Source organism: Oncorhynchus gorbuscha, linkage group LG05, assembly GCF_021184085.1.
Source record: "Oncorhynchus gorbuscha isolate QuinsamMale2020 ecotype Even-year linkage group LG05, OgorEven_v1.0, whole genome shotgun sequence".
Lineage (NCBI taxonomy): Eukaryota > Metazoa > Chordata > Actinopteri > Salmoniformes > Salmonidae > Oncorhynchus > Oncorhynchus gorbuscha.
In genome coordinates this window covers 52,443,476-52,458,808 of record NC_060177.1, presented here as the reverse complement: position 1 = coordinate 52,458,808, position 15,333 = coordinate 52,443,476, and the positions used below count along the sequence as shown (strand labels likewise).

General features: G+C 44.3%; 1 protein-coding gene across 3 annotated transcripts in view; it reads right to left on the bottom strand.

Annotated features, from left to right (window-relative positions):
* Positions 1–2,645: 2,645 nt before the first annotated feature.
* The window catches only part of LOC124036022 (PHD finger protein 19-like), a 42,489-nt gene continuing 29,801 nt past the window's right edge, over positions 2,646–15,333 (bottom strand). For all 3 annotated transcript variants that reach the window (XM_046350075.1, XM_046350074.1, XM_046350073.1), the window contains 3 exons: positions 8,228–9,270; positions 4,470–4,473; positions 2,646–3,674 (listed from right to left, as the gene is read on the bottom strand). In XM_046350075.1, the coding sequence (XP_046206031.1) occupies positions 8,928–9,270 (343 nt within the window). In that variant the 3' untranslated portion in view covers positions 2,646–3,674; positions 4,470–4,473; positions 8,228–8,927. The remainder of the gene's footprint in view (positions 3,675–4,469; positions 4,474–8,227; positions 9,271–15,333) is intronic.

Genomic DNA, 15,333 nt, shown 5'->3' with positions numbered 1-15,333 from the left:
CCAAAGCGACTTAGTCATGTGTGCATACATTCTACGTATGGGTGGTCCCGGGGATCGAAACCACTACCCTGGCGTTACAAGCGCCATGCTCTACCAACTGAGCTACAGAAGGACTATTGAAGAATAGAACTGTCTGGCATGGACCTGGGTGGGATAAAGTCTCGGTCGGTTGCACATTTTTTTAAATAAATTACTTTGGAAACTTATGGGACATAGGTGTATTTAGCCTTGTAGAAGATGTCTTCAAACATCATCATTATGACTTTCAATCACAACAGATCTGATCAGTCTGTATCGTGCTATTTTGCTGCCCTCTAGTGCCAGTGATGTTCAACGTTTAGAGAGCAAAGATAAGAGGTTGAACAATTATTAAAGGAAAAGACATGGAGTCTTCTCCTGTAACACTTCACACATGCTGCTCTGGAAAACCACCAGGCTTGGCTTTTAGTAATGCTAAAGCCTTTTGTGAACATATGTGGGTATTGTTTTTAGATCGAGCTGACAAGGTACACATCTGTCGTTCTGCCCCTGAACAGGCAGTTAAACCCACTGTTCCTAGGCCGTCATTGAAAATAAGAATTTGTTCTTAACTGACTTGCCTAGATAAATAAAGGTAAAATAAAAAAATAAAAAATAATATTCCTGTGTGAATCGGGTTTCTTGGGCACTTTGCCGTTACCATGGAGATAACTGATATGGCATCTATCCAAGGAGCAAATACACACATCTCAAAATGCTTTTAATTACAATTCAAAATACCAAATAAAGATTTTACAAATTACAAATAAAGGATGCACAATACTCGCTGAGAGATATCATTTCTAACAAGCATAGCAAATAGGAGAAATGTATACAGTATGTTCTCTATCTACACAGCTCTGGGCATGTTACATGGTAAAAAGGCCTATTAATGTAAAACAATGAACAAAGTTTACCATTGACATGTCACTTTAAGAATCATCCAAAAAATTATATTAAATGGAGACTCCATAGGATAGATATGAATCTACTCATGTAAACAGTTTGTTTTAGAGTGAATACAGTCATACTGTAATTTAAAGACATAAGAGCATAAATGGTTGCAAAATGCCATTTGGGAAAAATATTACAATTAGCTTCAAACTTTTCTTATTAATAATATAAACGCATATAGCATGTGACTTCTGATCACAAATTTCCATATTCATCAATTAAAACTATTTGTAAATAATATTTGGTTATTTAGTAAAAGGAATTGAAAAAAACAATACTTGCATAGTTTAAGATGTCAATAGTGCAATGAAGCAAAGGGGGTTATGCACGTAGAACTGTTAATAGGAAAGCATCATTTATCTTTTATAATGTACTGACTTATTGAAATCGAATATTTATTTTATGTATCATGTTCATTAGGCAGAAAAAGAAGGAAACAAAATGAAACAGGGAGGGACGACCTGGACTTGTCATATGAAGCCCTAAACACAAATATTTGTTTTTTTCCACTGAGCGCCCTAAGGAACACGACCCAGGTTTCACTGTTAGTGAAAAATAAATCAACAGCATATATATATATATATATATATGTCTTGAGGCAACACAGAAATAACTATGGATGGGAGGAATATGTAAAGAAATCTTTGGATATTGTAAGAAAATAAACCAAGACTACCCCATAATATTCTCATTGTAACTTTCTAGATTTCAAATGTCAAAAAAAAGATCTTACAGTGTCTAAAAGTACTATGTTAAGCTCTCCATCATCTGCATTGCATTTCCGGGAAAATACAAGTTTTGCATCTACTTAGCCAAACTACCTATGTCAGCATAAACAGAGCCAAAGGAAAACCAGGACTATACACTATATAAGAGGTGCTTGCAGTGTTTGCCAGTGTTTCCCCCTATATTCATTTAGCAGAGGCGAGCTGCCGCTGCTAAATCGTTGCCACCACTCCAAAAAATATGAAATTATACAGTGCATTCAGACCCCTTGATGCTTTACAATTTTTTTTTACATTACAGCCTTATTCTAAAATGGATGACATTTTCCACAATCTACACACAATAGCCCATAACAAAGCAAAAACAAATTAAAACTTTTTTTTTTTTGCATATTTATAAAAAATTAAAGACAAGAATATCATAGAATTCAGACCTTTTACTTAGTACTTTGTTGAAGCAAGTTTGGCAGCAATTACAGCCTCGAGTCTTCTTGGGTATGACGCTACAAACTTGGCACACCTGTATTTGGTGAGTTTCTCCCATTCTTATCTGCAGATCCTCTCAAGCTCGGTCAGGTTGGATGGTGAGCTTTGCTGCACAGCTATTTTCAGGTCTCTCCAGAGATGTTTAATCAGGTTCATGTCCGGGCTCTGTCTGGGCCACTCAAGGACATTCAGAGACTTGTCCCAAAGCATCCCCACAGCATTATGCTGACACCACAATGCTTCAACGTAGGGCTGGTGCCAGGTTTCCTCCAGACTTGATGCTTGGCATTTAGGCCAAAGAGTTCGATCTTGGTTTCATCAGACCAGAAAATCTTGTTTCTCATGGTCTGAGAATCTTTAGGTGCCTTTTGGAAATCTCCAAGCGGGCTGTCATTTGCCTTTTACTGAGGAGTGGTTTCCGTCTGACCACTCTGCCATAAAGGCCTGATTGGTGGAGTGCTGCAGAGATTGTTGTCCTTCTGGAAGGTTCTCCTATCTCGACAGAGGAGCTCTGGAGCTCTGTCGGAGTGACAACCGGGTCCTTGGTCACCTTCCTGACCAAGGCCCTTCTCCCCTGATTGCTCAGCTTGGATGAGCGGGCAGCTCTAGGATGAGTCTCGGTGGTTCCAAACTTTTTCCATTTAAGAATGATGGAGGCCACTGTTTTCTTAGAGACCTTCAATGCTGCAGAAATGTTTTGTGTACCCTTCCCGAAATCTGTGCCTCGACACAATCCTGTCTATGAGCTCTATGGACACTTCCTTTCGACCTGATGGCTTGGTTTTTTCACTGACATGCACTGTCAACTGTAGGACCCTATATAGACACTTGTATGCCTTTCCAAATCTTCTCCAATCAATGTTTTTTGTTAAGGACTGGGGGGCTAAGAAACAGAATCTAGCTAAAACATTGGTAAAATCCTAGAGGAAAACCTGATTCAGTCCGTTTTCCACCAGACATCATGAGACAAATCTACCTTTCAGCAGGACAATAACCTAAAACACAATGCCAAATATACACTGGATTAGCTTTTTTTTTTGCACTGCGCCCAGCCTGCCATAGGAGTCGCTAGTGCGCGATGTGACATCCCTGCCAAACCCTCCCCCTAACCCGGACGACGCTGGGCCAATTGTGCGTCGCCCCATGGGTCTCCCGGACAGGGCTGGCTCCGACAGAGCCTAGACTCGAACCGATAATCGCTAGTGGCATAGCTAGCACTGCGATCCAGTGCCTTAGACCACTGCACCTCTCGGGATGCCCACTGGAGTTGCTTACCAAGACAGCGAATGTTCCTGACCGGCCAAGATATAGTTTTGATTTAAATCTATGGCAAGACCTGAAAATGGTTGTCTAGCAATGATCCAACAACCAATTTTACAGAGCTTGAATTTGGAAAATAATAAAATGGGCAAATGTTGCACAATTCAGGTGTGGAAAGCGCTTAGACCTAACCAGAAAGACTCACAGCTGTAATCGCTGCCAAAGGTGCTTCTACTGTCATGTTTGTCATTCATTGTCATGTCTTGTCCCTGTGCTCCCCATGCTATTCGTTTCCCTCTGCTGGTCTTGTTTGGTTCTATCCTTCTCTCTCCCCCTCCCTCTCTCACTCTCTCGCTCTCTCTTCTCTCTGTCGTTCCGTTCCTGCTCCCAGCTGTTCCTATTCCCCTAATCATCATTTAGTCTTTCCACACCTGTTCCCGATCCTTTCCCCTGATTAGACTCCCTATTTATTCCTTTGTGATCCGTTCCTGTTCCGTCGGTTCCTTGTTTTGTATTCTATGCTGTAATTGCGTTTCGCCCTGTCCTGTCGTGTTTTTTGCCGTGATTGTGTATCACCCTGTCCTGTCGTGTTTTGTGCCTTCTTCAGACGCTGCGTGTGAGCAGGTGTCTCAGTTGACTACGGCCTGCGCCTACCCGAAGCGACCTGCAGTCTGTGGCCGCTTCTCCAGTTGTTTTCCCCTCTACTATCTAGAGGATTTCAGTTATTCGGTTTTGAGCATTAATAAACTCTGTTTCTGTTAAGTCGCGTTTGGGTCCTCCTTCACCTGCATGACAGAAGGAACCGACCAAAGAATGGACCCAGCGACTTCAGACGCTCGTTACACTGCCGTCGAGATCCAAGGAGCCATGCTCGGCAGACACGAGCAGGAATTGTCTGCTGCTCGCCATGCCGTGGAGAACCTGGCCGCTCAGGTTTCCGACCTCTCTGGACAGTTCCAGAGTCTACGTCTCGTGCCACCTGTTACTCCCTGGCCTGCCGAGCCTCCAGAACCCAGGGTTAATAACCCACCTTGCTACTCCGGGCAGCCCACTGAGTGCCGCTCCTTTCTCACGCAGTGTGAGATTGTGTTCTCTCTCCAACCCCACACATACTCTAGAGAGAGAGCTCGGGTTGCTTACGTCATTTCACTCCTTACTGGCCGGGCTCGAGAATGGGGCACAGCTATCTGGGAGGCAAGGGCTGATTGCTCTAACAGATTCCAGAACTTTAAAGAGGAGATGATTCGGGTTTTTGACCGTTCAGTTTTTGGTGAGGAGGCTTCTAGGGCCCTGGCTTCCTTATGCCAAGGTGAACGGTCCATAACGGATTATTCCATTGAGTTTCGCACTCTTGCTGCCTCTAGTGAGTGGAACGAGCCGGCGCTGCTCGCTCGTTTTCTGGAGGGACTCCACGCAGCGGTTAAGGATGAGATTCTTTCCCGGGAGGTTCCTTCAGATGTGGACTCTTTGATTGCTCTCGCCATCCGCATAGAACGACGGGTAGATCTTCGTCACCGGGCTCGTGGAAGAGAGCTCGCATCAACGGTGTTTCCCTGCTCCGCATCGCAACCATCTCCCTCCTCTGGCTTTGAGACTGAGCCCATGCAGCTGGGAGGATTCGCATCTCGAATGGGAGAGGGAACAGAGGATCACCAACCGCCTGTGCCTCTATTGCGGAGTTGCTGGACATTTTGTTATTTCATGTCCAGTAAGAGGCCAGAGCCCATCAGTAAGCGGAGGGCTACTGGTGAGCGCTACTACTCAGGTCCCTTCATCTAGATCTTGTACTACTATGTCGGTCCATCTACGCTGGACCGGTTCGGTGCTACATGCAGTGCCTTGATTGACTCTGGGGCTGAGGGTTGTTTCATGGACGAAGCATGGGTTCGGAAACATAACATTCCTTTCAGACCATTAGACAAGCCTACGCCCATGTTTGCCTTAGATGGTAGTCATCTTCCCAGTATCAAATTTGAGACACTACCTTTAACTCTCACAGTATCTGGTAACCACAGTGAGACTATTTCTTTTTGATTTTCCGTTCACCGTTTACACCTGTTGTTTTGGGTCATCCCTGGCTAGTATGTCATAATCCTTCTATTAATTGGTCTAGTAATTCTATCCTATCCTGGAACGTTTCTTGTCATGTGAAGTGTTTAATGTCTGCCATCCCTCCCGTTTCTTCTCTCCCTACTTCTCAGGAGGAACCTGGCGATTTGACAGGAGTGCCGGAGGAATATCATGATCTGCGCACGGTCTTCAGTCGGTCCCGAGCCAACTCCCTTCCTCCTCACCGGTCGTATGATTGTAGTATTGATCTCCTTCCAGGGACCACGCCTCCTCGAGGTAGACTATACTCTCTGTCGGCTCCCGAACGTAAGGCTCTCGAGGATTATTTGTCTGTGTCTCTTGACGCCGGTACCATAGTGCCTTCTTCTTCTCCGGCCGGGGCGGGGTTCTTTTTTGTTAAGAAGAAGGACGGTACTCTGCGCCCCTGCGTGGATTATCGAGGGCTGAATGACATAACGGTTAAGAATCGTTATCCGCTTCCCCTTATGTCATCAGCCTTCGAGATTCTGCAGGGAGCCAGGTGCTTTACTAAGTTGGACCTTCGTAACGCTTACCATCTCGTGCGCATCAGAGAGGGGGACGAGTGGAAAACGGCGTTTAACACTCCGTTAGGGCATTTTGAGTACCGGGTTCTGCCGTTCGGTCTCGCCAATGCGCCAGCTGTTTTTCAGGCATTAGTTAATGATGTTCTGAGAGACATGCTGAACATTTTTGTTTTTGTCTATCTTGACGATATCCTGATTTTTTCTCCGTCACTCGAGATTCATGTTCAGCACGTTCGACGTGTTCTACAGCGCCTTTTAGAGAATTGTCTCTACGTAAAGGCTGAGAAGTGCTCTTTTCATGTCTCCTCCGTTACTTTTCTCGGTTCCGTTATTTCCGCTGAAGGCATTCAGATGGATTCCGCTAAGGTCCAAGCTGTCAGTGATTGGCCCGTTCCAAGGTCACGTGTCGAGTTGCAGCGCTTTTTAGGTTTCGCTAATTTCTATCGGCGTTTCATTCGTAATTTCGGTCAAGTTGCTGCCCTCTCACAGCTCTTACTTCTGTCAAGACGTGTTTTAAGTGGTCCGGTTCCGCCCAGGGAGCTTTTGATCTTCTAAAAGAACGTTTTACGTCCGCTCCTATCCTCGTTACTCCTGACGTCACTAGACAATTTATTGTCGAGGTTGACGCTTCAGAGGTAGGCGTGGGAGCCATTCTATCCCAGCGCTTCCAGTCTGACGATAAGGTTCATCCTTGCGCTTATTTTTCTCATCGCCTGTCGCCATCTGAGCGCAACTATGATGTGGGTAACCGTGAACTGCTCGCCATCCGCTTAGCCCTAGGCGAATGGCGACAGTGGTTGGAGGGGGCGACCGTTCCTTTTGTCGTTTGGACAGACCATAAGAACCTTGAGTACATCCGTTCTGCCAAACGACTTAATGCCCGTCAAGCTCGTTGGGCGTTGTTTTTCGCTCGTTTCGAGTTTGTGATTTCTTACCGTCCGGGTAGCAAGAACACCAAGCCTGATGCCTTATCCCGTCTGTTTAGTTCTTCTGTGGCTTCTACTGATCTCGAGGGGATTCTTCCTTATGGGCGTGTTGTCGGGTTGACAGTCTGGGGAATTGAAAGACAGGTTAAGCAAGCACTCACGCACACCGTCGCCGCGCGCTTGTCCTAGTAACCTCCTTTCGTTCCTGTTTCCACTCGTCTGGCTGTTCTTCAGTGGGCTCACTCTGCCAAGTTAGCTGGTCATCCCGGTGTTCGAGGCACTCTTGCGTCTATTCGCCAGCGCTTTTGGTGGCCGACTCAGGAGCGTGACACGCGCCGTTTCGTGGCTGCGTGTTCAGACTGCGCGCAGAAGAAGTCTGGTAATTTTTTTTCTGCTTCTGCTCCTGGTCTTGCTGGGTCTCAGTCTGTTCCCTGCCATCGCATCTCTCCTGTTCTTGTCCCTGCCCTTGCTGTGTCTCAGTCTGTCCCTAGTTCTCATTTTTTTTTTTTAGAGTAGTACCCTAGTTTCCTTTTTATCGTTTTTCGTTACGGTCCTGAGGAGAGGAGTTGGGTTCCGTCTCGGGACGTGCTGGACCGTTCGCTCATCGATGATTTCCTCCGTTGCCGCCAGGATTCCTCCTCGAGTGCGCCAGGAGGCGCTCGGTGAGTGGGGGGGTACTGTCATGTTTGTCATTCATTGTCATGTCTTGTCCCTGTGCTCCCCATGCTATTCGTTTCCCTCTGCTGGTCTTGTTTGGTTCTATCCTTCTCTCTCCCCCTCCCTCTCTCACTCTCTCGCTCTCTCTTCTCTCTGTCGTTCCGTTCCTGCTCCCAGCTGTTCCTATTCCCCTAATCATCATTTAGTCTTTCCACACCTGTTCCCGATCCTTTCCCCTGATTAGACTCCCTATTTATTCCTTTGTGATCCGTTCCTGTTCCGTCGGTTCCTTGTTTTGTATTCTATGCTGTAATTGCGTTTCGCCCTGTCCTGTCGTGTTTTTTGCCGTGATTGTGTATCACCCTGTCCTGTCGTGTTTTGTGCCTTCTTCAGACGCTGCGTGTGAGCAGGTGTCTCAGTTGACTACGGCCTGCGCCTACCCGAAGCGACCTGCAGTCTGTGGCCGCTTCTCCAGTTGTTTTCCCCTCTACTATCTAGAGGATTTCAGTTATTCGGTTTTGAGCATTAATAAACTCTGTTTCTGTTAAGTCGCGTTTGGGTCCTCTTTCACCAGCATGACATCTACAAAGTATTGACTCAGGGCTGTGAATACTTAAGTGAATTAGATATTTGTGTATTTCATTTTCCCTACATTTGCAAAATGGGGTAGTGTGTGTAGATGGGGTATTGTGTATAGATGGGTGGAAACAATACATTTAATCCATTTTGAATTCAGGCTGTAACAGAACAAAATGTGGAATAAGTCAAGGGGCATGAATACTTTCTGAATGCACTGTAAATGTGGCTTAGATATGGCATATTGCTGTTATTGTGAAATAATTCTAAACAGAAAGATTTTTTTTTTTTAATACTGTGAAAAACTATTAATAGAGCAGAATATTGTTGAATTTAGGGACACAGAGCCCGTATTTTAGTAGTGCTCTTCCGACAGTTTTGCTTCCATCCTTTAGAATCAGTGGTATTGTTCTTTCTTGGAACTCTGAGCCAACTCTTTCGCTATCTTTACCATCACAAACCTATTCAAACTAGCATCTGGAACACAGTTTTTCAGGCTTTGTTTCTATTCAAGATGCTCAAGAGGACGCTACCAAATTGGTTCAATATACCCAAAATAATATTATATACTGAAATAAAGATAGCACTGTAGAGCAAGAGAAAGTAACATTAAAAAAATAAACGAGTACAACCAGGTAGGCCTTGCTATGCCGATCTTGCCTATTACTCCCCCTTCTGACTGCAGCAGCCAGCCAGTCTGGCCGGCTCGGTCAGTAGGGAGTGGTGCCCTCCCATTCAACCAGATACTGCACCTTCCCCTCTGGAGTGACACGGCGGGCCAGCACCTGGTACTTCTCTCCACAGGTGAGCCGCCCCGCCGCCCCAAAGTAGTTGGTGATGGACGACTTGAGGTGGGAGAGGGAGGAGTCGTCCTCGCTGATGCTGTCAAAGGTGTGGCTGTCGATCGCGTTGTCCAGCATCGCGGAGGCAGCCTCCTCTCCTGGTAGGCTCAGCTCCATGGGGCTCAGCTCGCTCTCCACCACCTCCTTCTTAGTGGCCAGCACCGTATAGTTAGAGGTGGGCAGCTTCCTCTTACGACTGCCAACATTCTTCCTGCAACAAGTTAGAATAACGGGTTCATTAGGGCATGCAGCAAAAAACATTTGGATAATCCATCTGTAGATGCTCTACAGCAGGGTTTGCCCAACCCTCTCCTCGGTCCCCCCAGACGTTTCGCATTTTTGTTTTAACCCTACACTGGCACACCTGATTCAATTGATGATTAGTTAACTAATTGAAATCAGGAGTGCCAGTTTAGGGTTAAAACGAAAACTCCGAAACATCGGTGCGGGCCTGAGGAGAGTTGGGAAACCCTGCTCTAGACTATCAGTAACATTTCAACTCGCTAGCTACTAACACTTACCTGGCACTAAACTTAACCCTTAACCCTGCCCAGGACCGAGTTTGGGAAACCTTGTCTTATTGGACAAGTCCCTCCCTCTTTCAGTCTTGTTTTATTCCATTTGATGCCTAATGAACGTAATGACCCTGATATCAGCAACTTATTGAAACAAAAGTAACGACTGTTTCCTGAATTTACTGCTTTTTGTGCTTTGCTGTGCCACCAGTCATACCTTTGTGGAGTCAACAAACACTTTTGTACAACTGGACATTGCACACCTACTGCGATTGCGTTACACAACATGGGTCAAGATATGTTTCTTGCCTTGCTGTTAGGAACAGGGCAACATTGAAAGGGGTCATTTTTGGGTAGTATTAAGTGTGGAGGTGGAGCAATTGAAGTAGAAATTCCTGGTTTTTGTGACACCCGCTGTTTGGTGTGACGCAGACCCGGTAGGAAGCATGGTGAAACAGATGAGTCATTGTAGGTCCTTTTGAGTCCGTCTTTACCTGACAAAGTCATATTAGGATATATCAGTTATCCTGTTAGAGCTATTGTGCAGAATCTACTGTGCTGTTTCAGGTGCAATGTTTATGGTCATGTTGCAGCAGTTTGTATGAGGGAGATTCCAAGATGTGGGAAGTGTGCAGGAGGGAAAGGGATAGACGATTGTGTAGTTTCGGTGGATAAAGTTGTGTGTGTCAAATGTAGGGGTGTTCATGATTCTGGGGATCGGAAGTGTCCGGTGCAGGAGAGGCAAGTGGCCAGAGTCAGAGTAGTGCAGAGAGTTTCGTATGCTGAGGCAGCGATGAAAGTGGAGGAGCGTATCAAAATATCATATCATTGTATTTTTCACATTTTTGATTAATAAAAGTTCTACATTTGCTTTATGAGTAGTGTGTGACCCTCTGGTGGCAACACATACAGTTGAAGTCAGAAGTTTACATACACCTTAGCCAAATACATTTAAACTTAGTTTTTCACAATTCCTGACATTTAATCCTAGTAATAATTCCGTTTTAGGTCAGTTAGGATCACCACTTTATTTTAATATGTTAAATGTCAGAATAATAGTAGAAAATTATTTATTTCAGCTTTTATTTTTTTCATCACATTCCCAGTAGGTAAGAAGTTTCTATACACTAAATTAGAATTTGGTAGCATTGCCTTTAAATTATTTAACTTCGGTCAAGCGTTTCAGATAGCCTTCCACAAGCTTCCCACAATAAGTTGGGTGAATGTTTTCCCATTCCTCCTGACAAAGCTGGTGTAACTGAGTCAGGTCTGTAGGCCTCCTTGCTCGCACACGCCTTTTCAGTTCTGCCCACACATTATCTATAACAACAACAAATTAGCTCCTTTAGTGACAGGGGTGGAACTAGGTGTGTGTGGAAAGCTGCATGAGAGAGAGACTCAAGTAGCATAGTAAACTATAAAAATGGATGTTACACACAGCGTATCACATTTAACAAACCAAACATTCAAATACTGTTATAGAAGGTAAAGTAAAAACCTAAACCGGTCCGTGCATCAATACTGGTATATAGTAAAATATGGTATACCGCCCAGCCCTAGATCCCAGTGGGTAGTAGATTTGTGCCAGCACAGACGGATAGGCCAACAAGTGAGTTTTGCTTCAGCAAGGTTGGCTTCTTAGCAATGGTTATCAAATGTACTGCAGAAATGGAACGTAAATCACAGAGAATAAATGTTGTGGTGGCAGCTGCAGAGAAGTATTTAGGGATATGAGATTTGACTTCAAAAGAGTTACAGGGTGTGTTGAAGAGCGATGTCCCGTCATCCCAGACCCTTGGCGTGGTGCAGGAGCAGATAGGGTCAAAGTAGTGGGAATGGGGTCGTGGGAAACTGGCAGCTGCAGAGAAGTACCTGGGTGTGCAAGATTTTACTGCAGAAGAGTTAATGGGGTGGTGATTTAAATGTTTATTAAATAGTGGTATATAGGTCTAGGGCTAGTTGGTGGTACGAGATTTTCCTTTTAGGAACAGGAATAATGAAGAGAATGTAATGTAGGTAGGCCGTGACTGGCCTCACACTTTAGAACAATAGGTGGTGGTGTATGCACCTTTAAGTTGGATGCAATCCACCAACCCAATCCAAAAGAAGACTGTGATTATTAACATGACTTGGACCAGCCTCCAGGTGTAGCTGTGGTCCGCTACATGATTTTTCTCTGTCTCATATTCATGCCCAATAACTGTGCTGCTTTTACAATCCCTCCTCAATGCCACACTTAAAGAGCAACTGCCTTTAAAAAGCAGTAAATCCCTTTGAAAATGTCCTGTGTGGCACCCCGTATCTGGTAGTTTCCCCAATTCTTCACACTCTGAACATATCAAACATGCATGTATGTATATATGTGTAGGCAGAGTACCAGAGGGGAAACGGATAGGGCAGAGTAACATCAGTGTAAACATCATCATCACAATCAGTCCTCTCTCTCAGGGCTCTATTTGAACAAACCTAAAGCAATGATAAATCCAAGCACTGGAAATAGCGTTATACAGTTGAAGTCTGAAGTTTACATACACCTTAGCCAAATACATTTAAACTCAGTATTTCACTATTCCTGACATTTAATCTTAGTAAAAATTCCTAGTTTCAGGTCAGTTATGATCACCACTTTATTTTAAGAAAGTAAAATGTCAGAATAATAGTAGAGAGATGGATTTATTTCAGCTTTTATTTATTTCATCACATTCCCAGTGGGTCAGAAGTTAACATACACTCAATTAGTATTTGGTAGCATTGCCTTTAAATTGTTGAACTTGGGTCAAACATTTCGGTTAGCCTTCCACAAGCTTCCCACAATAGGTTGGGTGAATTTTGGCCCATTCCTCCTGACAGAGCTGGTGTAACTGAGTCAGGTTTGTAGGCCTCCTTGCTCGCACACACTTTTTCAGTTCTGCCCACACATTTTCTATGGGATTGAGGTCGGGGCTTTGTGATGGCCACTCCAATACCTTGACTTTGTTGTCCTTAAGCCATTTTGCCACAAATTTAGAAGTATGCTTGGGGTCATTGTCTATTTGGAAGACCCATTTGCAACCAAGCTTTAACTTCCTGACTTATGTCTTGAGATGTCGCTTCAATATATCTACATCATTTTCCTGCCTCATGATGTGAAGTGCACCACCTTCCTGCAGCAAAGCACCCCCACAACATGATGCTGCCACCCCCGTGCTTCATGGTTGGGATGGTGTTTTTCGGCTTACAAGCCTCCCCCTTTTCCCTCCAAACATAACGATGTTCATTACGGCCAAACAGTTCTATTTTTGTTTCATCAGACCAGAGGACATTTCTCCAAAAAGTACGATCTTTGTCCCCATGTGGAGTTGCAAACCGTAGCCTGGCTTGTTTTTAATGGCGGGTTTGGAGTAGTGGCTTCTTCCTTGCTGAGCGGTGTTTCAGGTTATGTCGATTTGGGACTCGTTTTACTGTGGATATAGATACTTTTGTACCTGTTTCCTCCAGCATTTTCACAAAGTCCTTTGCTGTTGTTCTGAGATTGATTTGTTCTTTTCCCACCAAAGTACGTTCACCTCTAGGAGACAGAGCGCATTCTCCTTCCTGAGCGGTATGACGGCTGCGTGGTCCCATGGTGTTTATACTTGCGTACTATTGTTTGTACAGATGAACGTGGTATCTCAGGCGTTTGGAAATTTCTCCCAAGGATGAATCAGACTTGTGGAGGTCTACAATTTATTCTCTGAGTGCTTGGCTGATTTCTTTGGATTTTTCCATGATGTCAAGCAAAAAACACTAAGTTTGAGGGTAGGCCTTGAAATACATCCACAGGTACACCTACAATTTACTCAAATGATTAGCCTATTAGTCAATTAGCCTATCAGAAGCTTCTAAAGCCATGCCACCATTTTCTGGAATTTTCCAAGCTGTTTAAAGGCAAAGTCAACTTAGTGTATGTAAACGTCTGGAATTGTGAAACTATGAATTAGAAGTGAAATAATCTGTCTGTAAACAATTGTTGGAAAAATTAAATTGTGTCATGCACAAAGTAGATGTCCTAACCGACTTAGGTTAAACTATAGTTTGTTAACAAGAAATGTGTGGAGTGGTTGAAAAACAAGTTTTAATGGCTCCAACCTAAGTGTATGTAAACTTCTGACTTCAACTGTAGGTCCTGGGGGTGTTTCAGAAATATGTTAGCTATTTTCACAGCCGTAATTATGAATGCAATAGCTGGCGGTGGCCCGAAAGGGCTGGATTTTGATGAATAAACAGTAGTTGTGACGAGGGCTTGGCCCCTCACTGGCCAATCAACGCGGTCCATAGGCTTAATACTGCCTGCGTTTGTCTCATGTTCTGTAGGTTATTGTCATCAACTTCAATTCTCGTCCAGGTCCATTGTGGATTGATACTACCGTTTATTAAATAGCATAGGCTACGGTAATGAGTAATAGCAACAGTATGTTTGGAGTTGTAATTGGCTTCAACGAGCCTAGCCTACATGTCTTTACGTAACGCACTTCTCCAAAAATAACAAAATAATAGGCTCCGTAAATTGTATTGTATGTGAAGCATGTTGTCAATGAGCAAAATACAGCCTTGGCCTACTGTTGATACTGCATTATAGGACTGAATCCTTCAATAAGTTTGGATAAGGGAGTCTTTCGTAAAAACATGAGGCGCTCTTTGGAAATGGGGATGGCTACTTTTATGGAAATGCTACTTTGCAAGACCAGGATAAAAAAGGCAAAATGCATTGCTGTTGAACCATAGGCTTCTTTTGGCTATAAGCCAGAATACAAATGCGCACCTTTCTGATGCTGCTAAACCAGCCTTGATTAAGGGGAGGGTAGGCTATGCTTGGTTTTGAATCAAATTAAACGAACTTATGTTTCTAAACCAGATGAATTGGCATAAAAGGCACATTTCTCCTTCCAAAGGCACTGTGTGTCATGCATGGCTGTGTTTCCGCTCTCAAACTCCATGGCATTATAAACAGCGTTATCATTAAGACCTGCTTTTTGTGGGTCTGAACTCCCCATTAGCTCCGCATGAAATTAAATATTGCCACCCCTCCCACCTCAGGGCAAGCGAGATGACGATAGACAGGTAAATTACCAAACCTTGCATTAGGGCCGTAAAATGCCAGTTTATACATGACGCAATTGCAAACTAACATGTGCCTCCTTAGTGCCAGCTGGAAATAGAGCCACAGGAGATGTCAGCAGCTCCACCGGGATGCCAAACAGTAGGATTTTCAGTCATGAAACAAAACACAGTAAAAGGCAAAGACGAATGATTATTAATATATATTTTTTGAAACCTAGCATAGAGTGTCAATACACTCTGTATGTCAGACTTCAGAGCCCCTCCCTCGTGCGAGGAGCCAGCACCGAGAGTGTCGCCAAATTAAGCCAGTCAGTTAGGGAGCCCAGGGGTGTTCGCAGATAACGGGAGGGGTGGTGTTTCACAGTGTTCAAATAATTCTGTCATCGGGGGGTTGTGAATGTGGATAGAGTGAATGTATAGTCAGTTCCATTGCTAGGTTCCAACCAAGTTTAAGGAAATATTCAAGCTAATATTGGAAGATGTAGAGGAGCCAACCACATTAAATAATCCAGGACCTCACATCATACTTATTTTTGTGTGCTGTCAAACATGTTTTGGCTCTCCTCAACTCCTCACATAGGACAATGTCCAAGAGCTTAGAAAGCGTGGGAGACAAAATCTCATCTGACAGCCCGGGCTGCAGCGGTTCCAGTCGGGGGGGGTCTTATCGATCGGTTTGC